Below are 15,100 nucleotides of genomic sequence, written 5' to 3' on the forward strand. Positions count from 1 at the left end.
CTATCTAGTCTTAGCTTTATACTCCTTTTCTCATCAAAAACAGTAACACAAAGCAGTTATACTGTATTAATACGTTTTAATAAACAGGGATTTTTTTGTTGTTAAAGTATTTCTTTTATGAACTAGGGCATCAAACACCTACTTTTACAGTAATAATAATGGGCACATGGCAGTCTAGTGGAAATCTGATTCCTTGATTTCAAATCCAGGCTCTTTCACTTTTTAGCTATGTGATCCTGGGCAACTCACCTCTCTGACCCTTAATTTCCCATGTGTAAAATGGGTATAAATAATAAAAACCACCTAATTGACCAGTGGAGAGAAGTAAATATGATAATGTGTATTTATACTTAGATTGGTACCTGGCATAGAGTAGGTACACAATATGTTTTAAATACATGTGCATATATCCTATAACCTAAAAATGTTGCTTGAGGGGTGCCTGGGTAGCTGTTGGTTAAACATCTGACTCTTCATTTTGGCTCAGGTTATGATCTCAGGGTTTGTGGGTTCAAGTCCCATGTCGGGCTCCACGCTGTCAGCATGGAACCTGCTTGGGGTTCTCTCTCCCTCTCTCTGCCCTTCCCCTGTCTTTCTCTCTCAAGAATAAATAAGCTTTATAAATGTATATATTTAAAATGTCATTTGAACTCAGATACACCCTTTAAGGGAGGAAGCATGCTCAATCAGCACACAAACTGACCTGTAACTATAAAATGGTATTAGCATAAATACAAAAATATAGAACTGGGAAAGGTCTCAAAGATCACCTAGGGCAAGCCCATTATTTAATAGACTGGGGTATATACAGAGAACCAAAGATGAGAAGTAACTTGTTAAGATTACACTCCTCCCTGGGCGCAGAATCAACATTAGAACCTAGACTTTCCCATATCTTTTACAGAACCTAAAATACTTTCTGATGACCAGTTCCATATTTATCTTTTTTTAAAATACATTTTTTAAATGCTTACTTATATTTGAGAGAGAGTGCGAGCAGGGGAGGGGCAGAGAGAGAGGGAGACACAGAATCTGAAGCAGGCTCCCGCTTCTGCTATCAGCAAAGTCCCATGAGGAGCTCAAACTCAGGAGCCCAGGAACCCGCAAGGTCATGGCCTGAGGTGAAGCTGGATGCTTAACAAATGGAGCCACCCAGGTGCACCTAGATTTATCTTTTTTTCTACCTTATCATTACTATGCTAATCAGATTTGCCTACATATAACATTTATATAGTCTGAAATGCAAATATTTACATACCTGGCCTCTTAAAAATGCTTTGTGATTATTATCACTGGATTGGTTTTATTCTACTACTAAACTGGAAGTTTCTTAGGGGCAAGAACTGTGTCTTATTCCTATCTGTCTTGACTGAAGTGAGGTACCATACACTTAGCAGACATTCATGTATTTCTTCATTTCAAAGTCATGGTGGTAGGAAAAGGGACACACACACACACACACACACACACACACACAGCAAGCTGCCTGATTACTACTTTTAGGTTAACCAAGGGTTTGAAAAGGCCTGTAAACCTGGAACACAGATTATCAATCGTCATGACAGCCATCCAAGCTACTAATGCTCCCACTTCTACCAGGCTTGAATATACTAAAGGGAATCAAGTAAGTCAAAATACATGAAAATTAGTAAGCAAGTATAGTTACAGCAAATTACAGTTATAAAAGGAAATGGAAAGCAGCTGCAATACTCACTGTCATATGTTCTACTTCCTCAGGAAAAAACAAAGAAGGAATAGATAAATCAGAGACTGCTGGTAAAACTTTTGATATTCTCAATCTTAAATTTGATTCAAGTTTTCTGGTTATTGCTGGGAATAAAAGTAAGTTATATGTACAACTTTGTTTCTAAGACTTTTATCATTCAATTAGCTGCTGTCTATGTTTAAGAGCATACTTAAGTGCCTAGAACTAAAATGTTTCATGTCCTTGATGGGTTTGCTCAGAAAAGCAGCACAGCTGAACCTTCAAGAACTATATCAGGCCAGCAATCTGGAAAAGCGCACATGACTGTTTTTATCTATCCTGCCATTTTCAATAAGTAGCAGACTGCTTGTTGCCTAAAGGTTGGGAGCTCTAATATTCGTTTATAGACTTCTCCCCAATATTTTTACCGAGTAAAGAATGTGAATTTAAAGTATCTCTTATAGGGGCACTTGGCTGGCTCAGTTGGTGGAGCATGTGACTTGATCTCAGGGTTAGGAGTTTGAGCCCCACTTTGGGTATAGAGATCACTTAAAAATAAAATCTTTAAATAGAGTTTTTTTAAAGACTCTCTCTTATAAAGTTACAAAAGTTACAGACATATATATGAAAAAGACTTGTATGGAAAAAGTACTGATTCGAAAGGCATTTTCCCTCTTTTAAAAAATATATCCTTACTAGTTTTTTTAATCCACTTTATTCCAGGTTTGGGAGATGTTTGTTATAATTTTCTTCATTAACGTGTCTGCTTGTCTTTTTATATCTTGTAGTTTTGCTTTATGGAAGTTGCTGCTCTACTACAAGCCCTCAGCTGACACAGTTCCTAGAGGCAACATCGTCAGTTAACATGTTTTAATTAAACTAACACTCGTCCCTCAACAGCACAGTGCAAATTTCACTTATGAAGGTGTATATTAACTGTGAGTAAATGCATGAAGCACAAATTTTGCAGCTAGCTCTTCAGTCCACAAATCACTACATAACAGACATATGTCATGATCAGTGACCAATATCAGTGACTCAGATCAGTCTGTTGGTGAGGGGACATTGCACACCTGTTTTCCAGTTGAAGAGACAGAGAGCAAAGCATGTGCTTGTGCTGTCTTGTCGCCCAGTGATAAACTTACATGACATTTTACAAAAATAGATGGTCAAAAGAGGGAACTGGCCAACGAAGATAAAAGTGCAGCACAGAAACTAACATGATAACGTTGGAAGTGAAATTTGAGTCATATGTAAACGGAGTTATAGAAGAAATGGTAAACTGAGGAATGTGGACACCACTGCTGTTTGAGAGACTCCAGATGTACAGTCAGAGGGATTTAATGAGGGCAAACATCAATATAAATAAGTGGTTATCACAAATGTCCTCTAAGAAATGACATGGCAAAAAGCTTCACGTTATAGGAACTCTTAGAAGTATTTTTACAACACTGAAAACACAAAGGGTAAAATATCAGAAGCTGATCCAAACTTAGAAATATGACAGCTTGCCAAAACAGAAAAAATGCTCACTCCATATCATAAGTTACACAAAGAGAAGGCAAGCACTCAACTTTTTCTCGTGATAAGTTTTTTTTTTTTAAATAAATAAAACACTAAGTCTCAATGTACCAACGGTTTGTTTCAGCCAAAATTTTAAGGGCCGTGAAACAACTATAATCTTTCCCACTGTTTATTACGCTTGCTTTGTATGGTTTCGGCTTGCATGGTCGTATTTACAGTAACTTAATACCATACAAAATGAGTTCTGCCCAGATTTAGTTCTGATTTCCTCACATCCTTACCAGCACATTTGTGTCTTTTTGAAAACAGCCATTCTAGTGGGTGTGAAGTGGTATCTCGTTGTGATTTTGATTTGCATTTCCCTAATAACTAATGATGTTGAGCACCTCCTTATGTACTTCTTGACAATTTGCACATCCTTGGAGAAATATCTATTCAAATCTTTTGCTCATTTTAAATTGGGTTCATTGCTTTTTTTTTTTTTTAACTGAATCTAATTTCTGGTTCATCTGATTTTTTTTTTAAATAGGTGAGTTAAGCCCAAACCAAAAAGCTGACTATATAGTCAACAGCATCTGGCTGGACTATGTGGAAATTTTAGTGTTTTGGGGTAGAATAGGGAAAAAGGAACCAAAGCATTGCTTAACTTTTTTTTTTTTTTAAAGTTTATTTATTTTTCAGAGAAAGAGAGAGAGACAAGAGTGTGAGCAGGGAAGGGGCAGAGAGAGGGGGAGACACAATCTTAAGCAGGCTCCCGGCTCTGAGCTGTGAGCACAGAGTCCTATGTGGGGCTCAAAACCAGAAATTGTGAGATCATGACATGAGCCGAAGTCGGACACTTCACTGACTGGGCCACCCAGGCGCCCCTCAAAGCATTGCTTCTCTGAAAATAACTGAGTAACTGAAAGAATCCAAAGTTGAACTCAGTGGATGTGGGCCATCTAAAGTGAACGCAAGAGTGGAACAGGGTCAGTGAGGGTGAAGAAAGGATTTAAGAGCTGTTAATACAAATCCAGTCACAGTGTAAATCAAAAGATCCTATACAAGACCAAGACAGCCTGGAGGCATTTTATGGTCATTCTTGTACTGAACTCTTCACCAAGGGTAGAGCAGGCACAGCGGCTTAATAATTTTTGTAACCTCTTAGTAGTAAGATGAGGGGTGTGTGTTGGTGCATTCATCATTCTTCTGTTCATTCTTAAATGTGTTAAACACGTGCTCAAAGAAAGGCTCTTCAAGGATCAGGACTGGCAGCTCACTTTCAAAGGTCAAGCTGTCTACTGACACAACCTGAGGGAAAAAGCTAAACTGATTATCAGAACAGACAAAAACCATGCCTGAAGACTTGTGCCCGAGGCTAATAAACACAATGCCTGGGGACAGGGGATAGCAACTGCAGTCTCTTACACTGGGTTTAAGCTGCAGGGTGCAACTTCGCAGCTATCATTCATTCAACAGGCACTTCCGGAGCACACGCTACGTGGTGCTGAGCGCTAGACATAGATGAACAACACAGGCAGTCCCTGTTCCGTCAGGATTCATAACCTGATAGGTTCGGTGTTGCAAGGATAGAGGTAATCAGCCTAGCTGGGGGAATAAGGAAGAGAAAGCAATGCATTCTGCCCGGGTCTGTAGAAGGGAAAGCACCAAAAGGGGACATCCGAGCTGGGCCTCGAAGGATGCTTGTAGCTGACCCCGAAGGGCCAATTCTGAACTGTCACTGCCTTGTCCACGGCGAACAGAGTCTCATATCGACCTCAGTTAACTCCTATAAAAACTCTGAGACAGACGCTGTCATCAGTAATCCCATTTCACAGAAGGAGAAACTGACACACAAAGCAAAAGGCGAGCCATACTGGAGCCATACTGCGTGACAGGGAATATGCCAGGTCCAGAATCAAGGTGGACAGACACAGCGCAGCTTCGAACTCTGCCCGGATTCTGAAACCTGTAGAGCACCGAAATGCTGCAGGGGTCTGGACCCGGAAGTAGGGATGAAGTCTGATAAGAGAGCGACCCCTGCAACCATTTGCCCTGTTCTCTCAGCCACGCCCTCTGTCCCACGCTTCTCAGTCACTCACCTGCCGCTAGGCGAGAGGAAGTCGGTGTCGTCCTCGTCTCCTGCACCGAACATCGCGGTGCCTTTCACCCAGCCGCAGGCGGGGGGAAGTCGGAGGGTTTTCGGGGCCTTTCACCGCCGACGTCGTGAAATGCCGCGGCGGCGTGCTGCTTTACGGCAGGACGAACTCGCGCACGGTTGTTCGGGCGGGAGGAGCCTCGGATCTGGAGAAGGTGGGGGAAAGGCAAATGGGAGGGCCTTGCAGGCACGCGCGCCCGTGACGTAAAGCTCCTCCAGCCTGCAGAGGCGGTGAAATCCGCGGGAGCTCCAAAATCCTGTGCAGGGATTGGCCAGCGAGGCCGGGGGCGGGCCAGGGGCAGGAATCCGCAGCCTTGGAGGCTGTCGTGGACACGTCGAGCCGGGCATAAGTGCAGGGGCCTTCCGAAGAGTCGTGCCAGTCGAGACGGGTTAAGGGTCCAATAGGGAGGCGCCGGTTGCAAGACTGGATCTGGAAAGTAAGTACCCTTTCGCCCTCTCCCATCCTTGGCACGGGCACATCCCTTTCTCCTCCAGGACGGGGACCCTCCACGCGACTCTTCTCCGCGCTGTGAAAGGAGTAAGGGCCTGGGACTGGCAGACTGGAGGACTGAGCTTTTGGTCAGGCCCCTACAGTGACACAGGTAGGGTGACCTTGGGGCAAGGTGTTCCGGTGCCTCACTTTCCCCATCTATGACAGGCTTGACGTCCCTATCGCTTGTATTCTGTGGCCGACCTCACTGTTTCTTCAACGGGCTATTTGTCTAGTACTTCCATGGGTGATCAAGAAGCTTTTAGACCTCAGAGGTCATCGAATTCAAGCCTAGTCCCCTCATAATTCCAGAATTTGCAATTAGGAAACTAAGTAGTAAGCACGTCGATGACTAGTCCTAGGTCACACAGAGTTAAAGGCAGACTGGGGCTGGATCCCGATCCCTCATCTCTTGGTTCAGGAGTTAATGAGCTGATGGGTGAACAAGAACCTTATCAGCTTTCAAGCACGCGCACGCTTTCGGAGTGCTTATTGCTGGACTGTGGCACACTTCTTTAGAGAATTCCCCTCTCGATGCAAGTGAGGTGCAGAAGAGCTGGGATATTCTGGGGGTGAGTGTTGGAAAGGAGAAAACTTTAGAAGTGCAAAAACCCCAGACTCAGTCTTGGTCTGGGTTTTGCTTAGTCTTCTTGCTACAGACGTAAGTCAACATCAGTTGTTGGGGACTTCTCTTTCTCCAGTTTCCACATTCTCTGTATCTTATCTAAGTGTCTTTGACTAACCTGGGATAGTTATTGAAACAATCTCTGGGTAGGCCTGATTTAGGCAAGGTGTAGATAAGCAGATAATGTAGCATCCGTTTCTTAAATTTTTTAAAGTTTATTTATTCTGAGAAAGAGCACAGGAGGGACAAAGAGAATCGCAAACAGGCTCCGCGCTGGCACTGTCCGCGCGGAATCTAATGCAGGGCCCAAACTCAAGAACTGTGAGATATGACCTGGGTGGAAACAAGTAAGACGCTTAACTGACTGAACCACCCAGAGGCCCCTGTAGCATCCGTTTTCATAGATCTCACTGAGTTCTTTAATTCTTTAATGCAGGGCGTCTCCTGATCAGTTTAGTATAACTTGTAGGTGTCCAGTTACCTGAAAGTTTTAGCCTATTAGTGTGATGCTAAAGTGAAGTGATGGATAGTGATTCACCTCCTACTTCCCACCCCTTGGTACTTTCCTCGTTCTGCTTGTTATTACTGTTTGTGTACTTTTACTAAGAAGTTGTAAGCTCCTCAAGGACAGGGACAGTTTTATTCATCTTGATGTCACCCGTATTGCAGTGTACTATGCCTTCTTGACAACAATGGTTTCTTGTTCTTTGTTAGACTGAGTAATGGAATCCATCCTTATTCCCATTCCGTAATTTATGCTCTTAGGATTTTTTTTACGTGGGACCCAGAGAGCCCAGCAATGGCTCTTGGCTTCCAGAAAGATAAAAATGTTCTACTAGCTAGGAACCGTCAGGGTTGCTTAGTCTCTCTTTTTTTTTTTTTTGGTTAATTGAAAATTATTTCACTATTGCTTAAAGCCCTAGGGAAGGGGAAAGGGGGATAGAATAGCTAGAAATGTTATATGTAACTCATTTTTGTTAGTATTCCTTTGTTAAACTGAGGGATGGGGCTGTTGTCTGCTTCCTGTGTTTTACAGAGGGCAAAAGCAGTAAAGGCTGACAGTGTGAAAATAGTGATTACACTGAAACCTAAGCACTAGAACTGGAACCCTTTGCATCACCTCTGTTTAGAATATGAACTTGGCTCTCAGGGAAAGAAAGTGAATTGTATAAATAATTTACATATCTCTTTCTAATCCCTAGTACTTATGATCATTATCACTCTAGCACTGAAACATCAGAATAGTGCTTTTTTAAAAAATGTTTATTTATTTGAGAAAGAGAGAGAGAGGTGGGGTGGGGGGCAAAAAGAGAGAGAATCCAGAAATCAAGAGCCAGAAGCTCAAGCCAACTGGGCCATCTAGGCGCCCCTGAATAGTGCTTTTAAAAAATGCTAAAAGATACGAATTGGGGCACCTGGGTGGCCCAGTCAGTTGAGCAGCTGACTTTATAGCTCAGGTCATGATTTCATGGTTTGTGAGTTCGCGTCCCGCATCAAGCTCACTGCTATCTGAGGAGCCAACTTTGAGTCCTCTGTCCCCCTCTCTCTCTGCTCCTCCCCAACTCACACTCCTGCGGCTCTCTCTCTCTTAAAAATAAACATTTTTTAAAAGTGCTGAAGCATCATTTGAGTGCTTATCTTGAATTCTTGAGTTGGGAATTTTTTCATTAAGGGTATTTAAGTAGCGTTTTTAGATAGCCAGGAACATAAAATCTGGATCAGTGTTTTTGGTGATTGAGACACCACAAACATGCAAGCATAGCACACCATTGTGGGAACACAGCTGCTAGTTCTGATCTGCAGTATGAGAAAGGGGAAGATAGTGGTGAGGCTTCCTCAGTCATTCAGGATTTGAACTGCAAGATTGGGCAACTAAAAAGCCACTGTCTTCCTGAATTGGAATATTGGACCAGGAATCAAGAAACCTGAATTCCCATCCTAGCCCTTCTAACTCACTCTGAACTTGGGCTAGACTCCCTAAACACTTTGGGAGTGGATTAGGCCCAGACATCTTTTAAGTACTGTTGAGGATACAGAGGTTAAGAAAAGTACAACCCTCATCTCAAGTTTGAATTAAGCATTTTTGTTTAAGTACAGTTTTTAGATATATTTATAAAATGTATTGACACCCTCCCCCTGAAGATTAACCAGGAAGTGGCAATTTTAACAGTTCCTTTCAAATTAGAGATGATAATTTTTATAAATAAGCACATCCATACTAATCTGTAATAGTGAACACGTGGTAAGTATTAAACTATAAAAACTATTAATGTCTAAAGTTATAACCAGGTTAGATCATAGGTGTGGTGACAGTGATGTGAACTGAATGTAGGTTTGGGGGAGTTGGTATAGTGTTCTCTCTGTTCAGAGACTGAAAGCAGAAGAATAGAACACAATTCAAGAAATATCTGAAAACCTTCTATATGTAAGGCCCTCGGCTGGGTATTGGCTTAGAATAGGAAAATGAGTAAGTCGTTGTCCTCAAAGTGCTTATGGTTGAATAGCAGGGATAATTGAAGTATACAAATAATTATAGTAGAAGACATAGCAAAGTAAGTCCCATAAGTAGAAATTAATTATCGTAGGATTTCAAAGGAATAAGAGATCATATCTAGTTTGATGGAGCATGTGGGGCTAGATAATGGACTTTGAAGATGACTGGAATTCTGAGTGGAATGAGGAAGTAAAGGTTTTCAGGTTGAGGGGGTGGCTTTTTGGCAAAAGCAAAAGGGCAGGAAAGAAGGCACGAATTTCATTTTCTTTTTTTGTTGTTGTTTTTTGTTTTTTAATTTTTCATGTTTATTTAGAGAGAGAGACTGAGCATAAGCAGGGGAGGGACCCAGAGAGAGTCCCAAGCTCTGACAGCACAGGCTCTATCTTGCGAACCTAGAAGGCACAAATTTCTTAGGAGACAAGAATTGCCCTTTTATCAGATGTAATTAGGGCCTATAGTTGCCCAACGACAACAAAAATAAGCTAAAACAAAGAATCATTCAGGTATTAGTTACACACAAATCTTAAGCATTTAATTTTAACCTAAAGCATAAACACCTTTTTGCCATTGTTTAAATTACGTTTTTTCTGGGCTGACTGTGTGGTGCCCGCTTAGGATTCTCTTTCTCCCTCTCTCTGCCCCCGCTATGCACTCACGCTTGTACATGTGTGCTCTTTCTCTCAAAATTAATAAACTTAAAAAAAAGAATAAGCCTTTTCTTGGGACAACTGGGTGGTTCAGTCCATAGAGCATCCAACTCTTCATCACAGGATCATGAGTTCAAGCCCCACATTGTGCATGGATCCTACCTAAAAAAGCAATAACAGTGATAGAAACATTTAATAGCTTTCATAAAATAAGCCTTTTCTTAGGGCGTGGGTCCCAGGGAATCTGCAAACTAGAGCATGGGGGTTAAATCTTGTCCTAGCCCTCTGCCTATTTCTGTAAATAGTTCCATTGGAACACAGCCATGCTTACTTGTTGCCATATTATCTATGCCTATTTTGACTTACAAGGTAGAGTTGTATCTCTGTGCAAAGTTGTATCTGCCCTATGGAAAGCTTTCAGCGTGGTTTTCATAGAAACAACTATCAGAGTTTATGTGGTGTAGTAGCTGAATTCTTGATGTCTGGAATCAAATTGTTTTGCCGTTTATTATACAGGCCTTGAGCAAGTTGCTTGGTTTTCTCCTTTAGAAAATAGGGACAATGATAGTATCTAGTTTCTAGGGTTCTTGTGAAGATTTTATGAGTCAATTCATGGAAAGCGTTTAGAATGGCGCCTGCCAGGTAGTAAGAACTCAATATTAGCTGCTGCCCCTGTTTTCCTCTTCTCACATTTAATTGCTTTACATAATACTTTATTAAATTATGTTCTTAATAGTAAACACAATTGGCATAGGTTGATTTCTTTTTTCCTTTTTTTTTTAAAGTTTATTTATTTGTGGAGAGAGTGTGCGGAACTTGCCAGTGTGGGAGGGACGGAGAGAGAGAGGGAGACAGAATCTGAGGCAGGTTCCGGGATCCGAGCTGTGAAGGTGTCAGTGCAGAGCCCAAGACAGCCTGACGCGAGCTCGAACCCACAAACTCTGAGATTGTGACCTGAGCCAAAGTTGGATGCCTAACTGACTGAGCTATCCAGGCGCCCCAGTTGACTTATTAACAAACATACCCGACACTCTTGATAAGCACACAACTTCCCTGAGGGAGAGAAAGAAATGTTGATCCCATGATATTAGAAAATAGGCTAGTTAGTGTGTTATTTAAATTGGCTAGAGAATTCTGTGAGGATAGTTTGCTAAGAGTATAAGACAGCAGAACACATCGGGAAGTAGTGGATTAAAACTGAAAAGGAGGGCAGGGCCATATTTGTCTAATACTTTGAAGGCCAAAGGGATAAGTTTTTATTTAGCCATGTGGGAAGTGAGATTGTTTATCCTGAATGACATCAGTTATATGAAAAAATTCAAGTGGTTTAAGAGTTCATAATGTAAAAAATAAAATTCTCCCTGGCTCTATTCCACGTGAGTATCTGCTTCATTTTTCTAATAGTCATTGAACATGGAGTTGACCTAAGGACTGAATGAGGCATGGTAAACACTACCTGGAGCATGGATATTAACTGTTAAAAACCTCAGCCCGGTTTTTCTTTGGATTATAATCTTAGTTTTGAATTGAGAAAAATAAAGTTTCTAGACTGAATAAAACTAAAGCCCATACTCTTAGGGAATCTCTGAACCTTGATTCTCTACCTCTCCTAGTTTGTCTCTGCTATTGATTCCCTTTTGAAGTGCTACCAAAGAGAAAAAAAAGATGGCATAATTATCACTGGAAAAGCAAGTGTTTACAATGACAAAATGGCTTTATCTAGTGGAAGATGTCAGATCCTTCAGTGACCAGGCATCCCCCAGATCACTGCCATTTAAGGTGGGCAAGCCAGGCGTGATTGGGGGATGGGGAGGGAGAAGGGCCAGCAGCTTGATGATGCTGGCACTCCCACAGGCAGCTTTTTTTTTTTTGTAGATCATGACTAAGTGTGAGAAGTCATCAAGAGTCTGATAACTTAATACATTAAAACAAGCCATTTATGCCAAAAGAAATCTTACAGTAGAGACTGGGAAGGAAATGCTTTTGAAGTTCCATTGCTTTGAGGGTAATATCATTTCAGATTTAGGTGAGCTTCCCAAGCAGAGGAGGGGCCACCCTTAGGAATGCAAAGCCCTGCAGAGAAGGAAACCTTTGAGAAGGGTCCACCCTACCTCCTTTCCTTTTACACAAAGGCCCTAGGCTTTTGTATACAACCTGCTTTTGTAGGCTGAGGACATTATGCAATACAGCACACTGAGATGGAAACCTGCATTCCAGAAGGAAATGGGATAAATAGTTTGGAGGGAATCTCTAAAGAGAGCAGAATTCTAGCAATCAGTGAAACCTTAAAGGACCTTTTTTTGTTAGTCAGGTCTAGCCTTTCTCTAAATAGATAGTAGAAGTGCTGTGAAGCTGTGCTGAGTGTTTACAGTTTTCAAGCATTTTATTTAAGAGCACCTGGAACTTAGTCTCTTGGTTTGCCAAATGAAAGGCAAGGAATGCTGCTAAGGATACCCCCCCTAGCCCCCTCCATCAACACCCTATTCCTTTCTCCTTTTTTTCCTCTTGACTTTTCTAATGGCTTTTTATCAGCTCCCACACAACCCTCTGCATAATCTATATCTTAGTCTATCTTCTATTTTTATTGTATGTATTTCTTCTCCAACAGACTGGGCTTCTTGAGGATAGGGGTTCACCACAGTACCATCACTCAATAGGTTACACAATATACGTGAATGAACGAATGAAAAGAGTGAGTTCCTCGGGGTCACACATATAAGTCCCATGAGGCAGATCTGGAACCCAGGTCTTCTGATTCCTAGCCCAGTACTTTTTCCACCACACCATGCAACCTCAATCAGAGGTATAAACAACTTCTCATTCTGTTTTACATTCTCTCAGTGCATTTTTCATTAAATCATCCTTTATTAATTAAAGGGAGGGAGGAGTAAAATAGTAGCAGTTAAAATGCTTTCTAGTTTCTGCTTCACACCAAAATAATTCCCAGTATTCACAGGCAAACTAACAACATTATGATCTAGATGATTAAAATCCTTTATGATATAACTGAAGGAGAATTTAGGGGTGCCTGTCTGGCTCAGTCAGTAGAACATACGACTCTTGATCTCAGGGTCCTGAGTTCAAGCCCCACGTTGGGCAGGAAACCTACTTAAAAAGAAAAAAGGAAAATTTAAGCAAAGGAGACCTTTGACTTTGATTATAACCAGAAAGCAGTTAAAGCAGTGCTTTGCCAACCTGTATGTTTATCTGACTAGCTTGTGTTTGTGTGGTTTTTTTTAAGTTTATTTACTTTGAGAGAGCCTTCAAGTAGGAGAGGGGCAGAGAGAGAGGGAGAGAATCCCAAGCATGCCCCATGTTCAGTGCTGAGCCCAGTGCAGGGCTCAATCCCACTACTGGGAGATCACGACCTGAGCCGATATCAAGAGTCAGATTCTCAGGGAAAGAACAGGTCAAGTACACAAAGAAGTATATTAAGAATATTCATTAATATATTACGAATGTTTTAGTAAAAATTAGAAACAAAAAAAAATTCAGATTCTCAACCAACTGAGTCACCAGGTACACCTAGCTTGTGTTCTTTAAATCAAACTGTAAGAGGCTGTATACATTTTTCTTAATGTTTGTTTATTTTTGAGAGAGAGGGGGATAGGATCTGAAGTGCAGCCTCTCTGCACTGATAGCACCGATACCAATGCCAGCTTGAACTCACAAATCATGAGATCGTGACCTGAGCCAGAGTTGGGCACTCAACCAACTGAGCCACCCAGGTGCCCCAAGAGACTGTATATTTTAAATGACATGAAAATGAGCTGTATTTGTGACTTGGACATCTCCTTTCATATTAAGGCACTCGTTAGCACATCGGAAATGTGTCAAGACTACAGAAGAATCCAATAAGAGGAGTATGAAAGGGTGCATCTTGTGATTGCTAGGTTTCGGGATGTGGCTTAGCCAACAACAAAGGGTATCCGAGAAATGGAGTAGAGTAGCTGGGAGATCCACTCCGCATTGGACTTAGGCCCTTGTATCATTGCGTAACTAAAAGACCTTTTCAGTTTGTTTGCTTGACATATCAAATTTGAGTTGTCCTATTCAGATCAGGCAAATAAAAGCTTCGCCAAAGGCCTTTGTGAGGAATGTAGTTGTACACTTGATCTTCTTTGTACAGAAAGGTGAGAGTAGGCAAGAGAAACAGGAGCTTCTATGTTATTTGTCACTAAAGCAGGATATGTAAAGCTCAAAAATCCCTCCGTAGCTGCTTCCCAGCAAACCATCTGGAGAAATGGGAGAGTCGGGGTATGTGGTTAGACTGCTGGTACAGAAGCCTTACATGAGACGTAGATATTACAGATTCAGTTGACCTAAGAGTATATTAATGTTACTGTTTACTAACATGGGCCTCACTTTCCCCATCGGTAAAATAAGGGAGTTGGACTTGTTAATTTAATTTTTTTAAATAGGAAATATATTCACGTGGTTCACAATTCAAAATGATAAAAGGATATATAGTGAAAAATGTTCCTTCTACTCTTTACCCACATCTGACCGGTTCCCCTCCCAGGGACCTAGTTATAGTTACCACTTTCTTTGTACCCTGACCACTAGAGATAGTATAGGTGTTTACAAACAATATGTATATACTCTTAAATTAAATTTATTTATTTGGAGAGAAAGAAAGAGAGAGCAGGGGAGGGTCAGAAAGAGGGATAGAGTCCTAAGCCAGGTTCCCACGACAGTGCAGAGCCCAAGGTGGGGCTCTATCTCACAAACTAAGAGTCAGACACTTAATTGACTGAGCACCCCTAGAACTTCCTCATTGTTTATGGCTGCAAAGTATTCCATTTTATGGAAATACGATGATTTATTTAATAAGTACCCAATCAATGAATATTTACATTGTATTTTCTTTTTTTAATTATTTTAATGTTTTATTTTATATATTAGAGAGAGAAAGACAAAGCACGACCAGGGGAGGGGCACAGAGACAGAATCTGAATGAAGCAGCCTCCAGGCTCAGAGCTGTCAACACAGATTCCAATGGGGGGCTCAAACTCAGGAGCAATGAGATCATGACCTGACCGAAGTCAGACTCTTAACTAACTGAGCCACACTGCCACCCCTATTTACATTGTATTTTCAATATTTTGCTATCACAGTCCTCTGACAAATAACTTTGTTCCTATAACATTTGACATATACGATATACACAGCTGACCCTTGAACATGGTAGGTGTGAACTGTATGAGTCCACTTACAGGTGGATTTTTTACAGTATTGGTCTGTAAATGTATTTTCCTTATGCTTTTCTTAATAACACTTTATTTTCTCTAGGTTACTTTATTGTAAGGATATAGTACATAATACATCCAAGATAAAACATATTAATGGACTAATTTATGTTATTGGTAAGGTTTCTGGTCAACAGTAAGCTATTAGTTGTTAAGTTTGAGGGGGAGGTCAAAAGTTATACACAGATTTTCACCTGCTTGTAGGGCGGTGGCCTAACCCCTGTGTTAT

At 41.2% G+C, this 15,100-nt stretch overlaps 2 protein-coding genes across 5 annotated transcripts in view; one reads left to right on the forward strand and one right to left on the reverse strand.

Annotated features, from left to right (window-relative positions):
• Positions 1-5,429, reverse strand: part of FKBP15 (FKBP prolyl isomerase family member 15) — a 54,020-nt gene extending 48,591 nt beyond the window's left edge. For all 3 annotated transcript variants that reach the window (XM_077769899.1, XM_077769898.1, XM_077769897.1), the window contains exon 1: positions 5,311-5,429. In XM_077769899.1, the coding sequence (XP_077626025.1) occupies positions 5,311-5,363 (53 nt within the window). In that variant the 5' untranslated portion in view covers positions 5,364-5,429. The remainder of the gene's footprint in view (positions 1-5,310) is intronic.
• Positions 5,430-5,693: 264 nt separating this feature from the next.
• The window catches only part of SLC31A1 (solute carrier family 31 member 1), a 37,759-nt gene continuing 28,352 nt past the window's right edge, over positions 5,694-15,100 (forward strand). The window contains exon 1 of one of the 2 annotated variants that reach the window (XM_077769900.1): positions 5,694-5,803. The gene's annotated coding sequence lies outside the window, so the exon portion shown is untranslated. Of the gene's footprint in view, positions 5,804-5,845; positions 5,969-15,100 lie in introns of those variants that run through there. The other variant, XM_077769901.1, reaches the window with a different exon arrangement.

This window comes from Crocuta crocuta, unplaced genomic scaffold (genome assembly GCF_008692635.1).
Source record: "Crocuta crocuta isolate KB4526 unplaced genomic scaffold, BGI_CrCroc_1.0 scaffold95, whole genome shotgun sequence".
Lineage (NCBI taxonomy): Eukaryota > Metazoa > Chordata > Mammalia > Carnivora > Hyaenidae > Crocuta > Crocuta crocuta.